The following is a 2,029-nucleotide window of genomic DNA, read 5'->3' on the forward strand; positions in this document are numbered from 1 at the left end:
TGTAGACTTTAAGTACTGTTTCCACCTTGTACACATCGGATATAAGGCTCCAATAATCATATTTGATGCTAGAACATGCTGCTATCACATGTGAACAAGGCATATGTTTAGCTTGATATTTTCCACAATCGCACCACTTGTTAGGAAGATTTATACTGAAATAACCAATTGGTCGCCCTTCTTTTGGAACTACTGACTCGTGGACCATGAAAGTGTGGTTGCTTCGATCAAAATTATCGACTCTATGACTATTTGATTTACGTATTTCCGATTTCATAAAAGTCATGCATTTTTCTGTGTATATCTGACCAGAAACTAAAATTGATGCGTGTTGTTTTGCCATGGTTGGAAATAGTGTACCTGTTTTATAATATGTTGATTGGACCAAAGCAGTGATGGGAAGGTTGCGTGGTTCTTTTAATACTGCGTTCATCGACTCCACAAGGTTGGTGGTCATCTGACCCCAACGGCTACCTCCATCAAATGCTTGAATCCAATCTTGTCGCGGTATATTGTCTAACCATTTCAAAGCTTTTGGGTTTACGATGCCAATTTCTCTGCGGTAGTATCGATATGTAGACTCATTGATTGAGTAACCTGTATTGAAACAACAGACAATGCATTATTACACTAATTATAAAACTTCATAATTTAATTTTTAATTAATGATAAGAAGTAAGAATTAAAGTATTACCCATAGAAATAACCTTGTTCTTCAAAGCATTATCCTTAAATTCCCTTGCAAAATTTTGTGCAATATGTCGGACGCAAAACACATGCTTTGACGGAGGATGTTGCCACCCATTATTCAGATTATTGTAAGCACTTTTGATAGATTCGTGTCTATCTGAAATCAAACAAATGTTGGCTTGTGGAGTGACGTGTGATCTCAAATTTCTCAAAAAGAAACTCCAAGCCTCTTTTGTCTCACCTTCCACAAGAGCATAAGCAATTGGAATGATATTGTCGTTCCCATCCTGTGCAACTGCTACCAATAGAGTTCCCTTATATTTTCCGTATAACCAAGTTCCATCAACTTGCACAATTGGTTTGCAAAATTTAAACGCAGATATGCATGGAACGTAAGCCCAAAATAGTCTATGAAAGATTGTCATCCCATTTATCAAACCATGTTCATTATAAGCTGGGATTGTTTCCATTTTAATAATGGTTCCTGGAGCAAACGTTCGCATAACTAATAACCATCGTGGAAGTTGATTGTAAGACTCTTCCCAATTGCCATAAATTTGTTCGATTTCCTTATTTTTTCTCAACCAAGCTTTTCTATAACTAATTGTGTAGTTATACAAAGCCTGAATCTGAGCAATAATGACCTTCACTTTGATTGAAGGGTCCATCCTCATAACTTGCATTATACTTGCACATATCATGTTAGAATCGAGCTTTGTATGATCTTGTGATAGTGCATGTGCATGTATGAGGCGCATCCAATTTCCCAATCACCCACAATTCATTTTTTTTTGCGTTTTGAAGCTCTACATCTAAACAAACAATTTGGATGTGAACAAATAATAACGTACCTTTCTAGATCTGATTTTTGCACCACAAAGTTCAATGATTGTTTTAGATGATAACGCTTGATTGCATGTACACATTCATCCTTGTTCTGAAACTTCATTCCAACTTCAAGAGTTCCACCTAAATTTGGGACTTCGTCAATGAACATGTGATCAAATTCAGTTGGTTGGTTTGCGGTGGATAGATTGATGTTCTTCATGTGGAATGGTGGATCGAATACAGGTGGGATAAGTTGATCTTCTGCTTCCATATCTTCATCAATATCATCATCACCAGATGATTCATCGAACATATCTTCATCAATATCATCATCGTCAGAATCACCAGATGATTCATCGAAGTATGTTTCATCATCTTCACTATAATCACCTAATTCTTCCTCATTGATATTATAATGGACACTAAGTGGAAGATCACATTGTGGACTTGTTGGGAGATATTCGTGATAAAGTTGTTGGGAGACATTGTGGACATTGTGGACATGTTGAGT

At 36.5% G+C, this 2,029-nt stretch overlaps 1 protein-coding gene across 1 annotated transcript in view; it reads right to left on the reverse strand.

The window, feature by feature from the left end:
* The window catches only part of LOC101490810 (uncharacterized), a 2,284-nt gene extending 872 nt beyond the window's left edge, over positions 1 to 1,412 (reverse strand). The window contains exons 1-2 of the mRNA XM_027331069.2: positions 695 to 1,412; positions 8 to 597 (exon numbers count right to left, since the gene is read on the reverse strand). Coding sequence (XP_027186870.1) covers positions 8 to 597; positions 695 to 1,391 — 1,287 coding nt within the window. The 5' untranslated portion in view covers positions 1,392 to 1,412. The remainder of the gene's footprint in view (positions 1 to 7; positions 598 to 694) is intronic.
* Between the last annotated feature and the right edge of the window lie 617 nt (positions 1,413 to 2,029).

The sequence above is a fragment of the Cicer arietinum genome, chromosome 7 (assembly GCF_000331145.2).
Source record: "Cicer arietinum cultivar CDC Frontier isolate Library 1 chromosome 7, Cicar.CDCFrontier_v2.0, whole genome shotgun sequence".
In the NCBI taxonomy this organism is placed as follows: Eukaryota; Viridiplantae; Streptophyta; class Magnoliopsida; order Fabales; family Fabaceae; genus Cicer; species Cicer arietinum.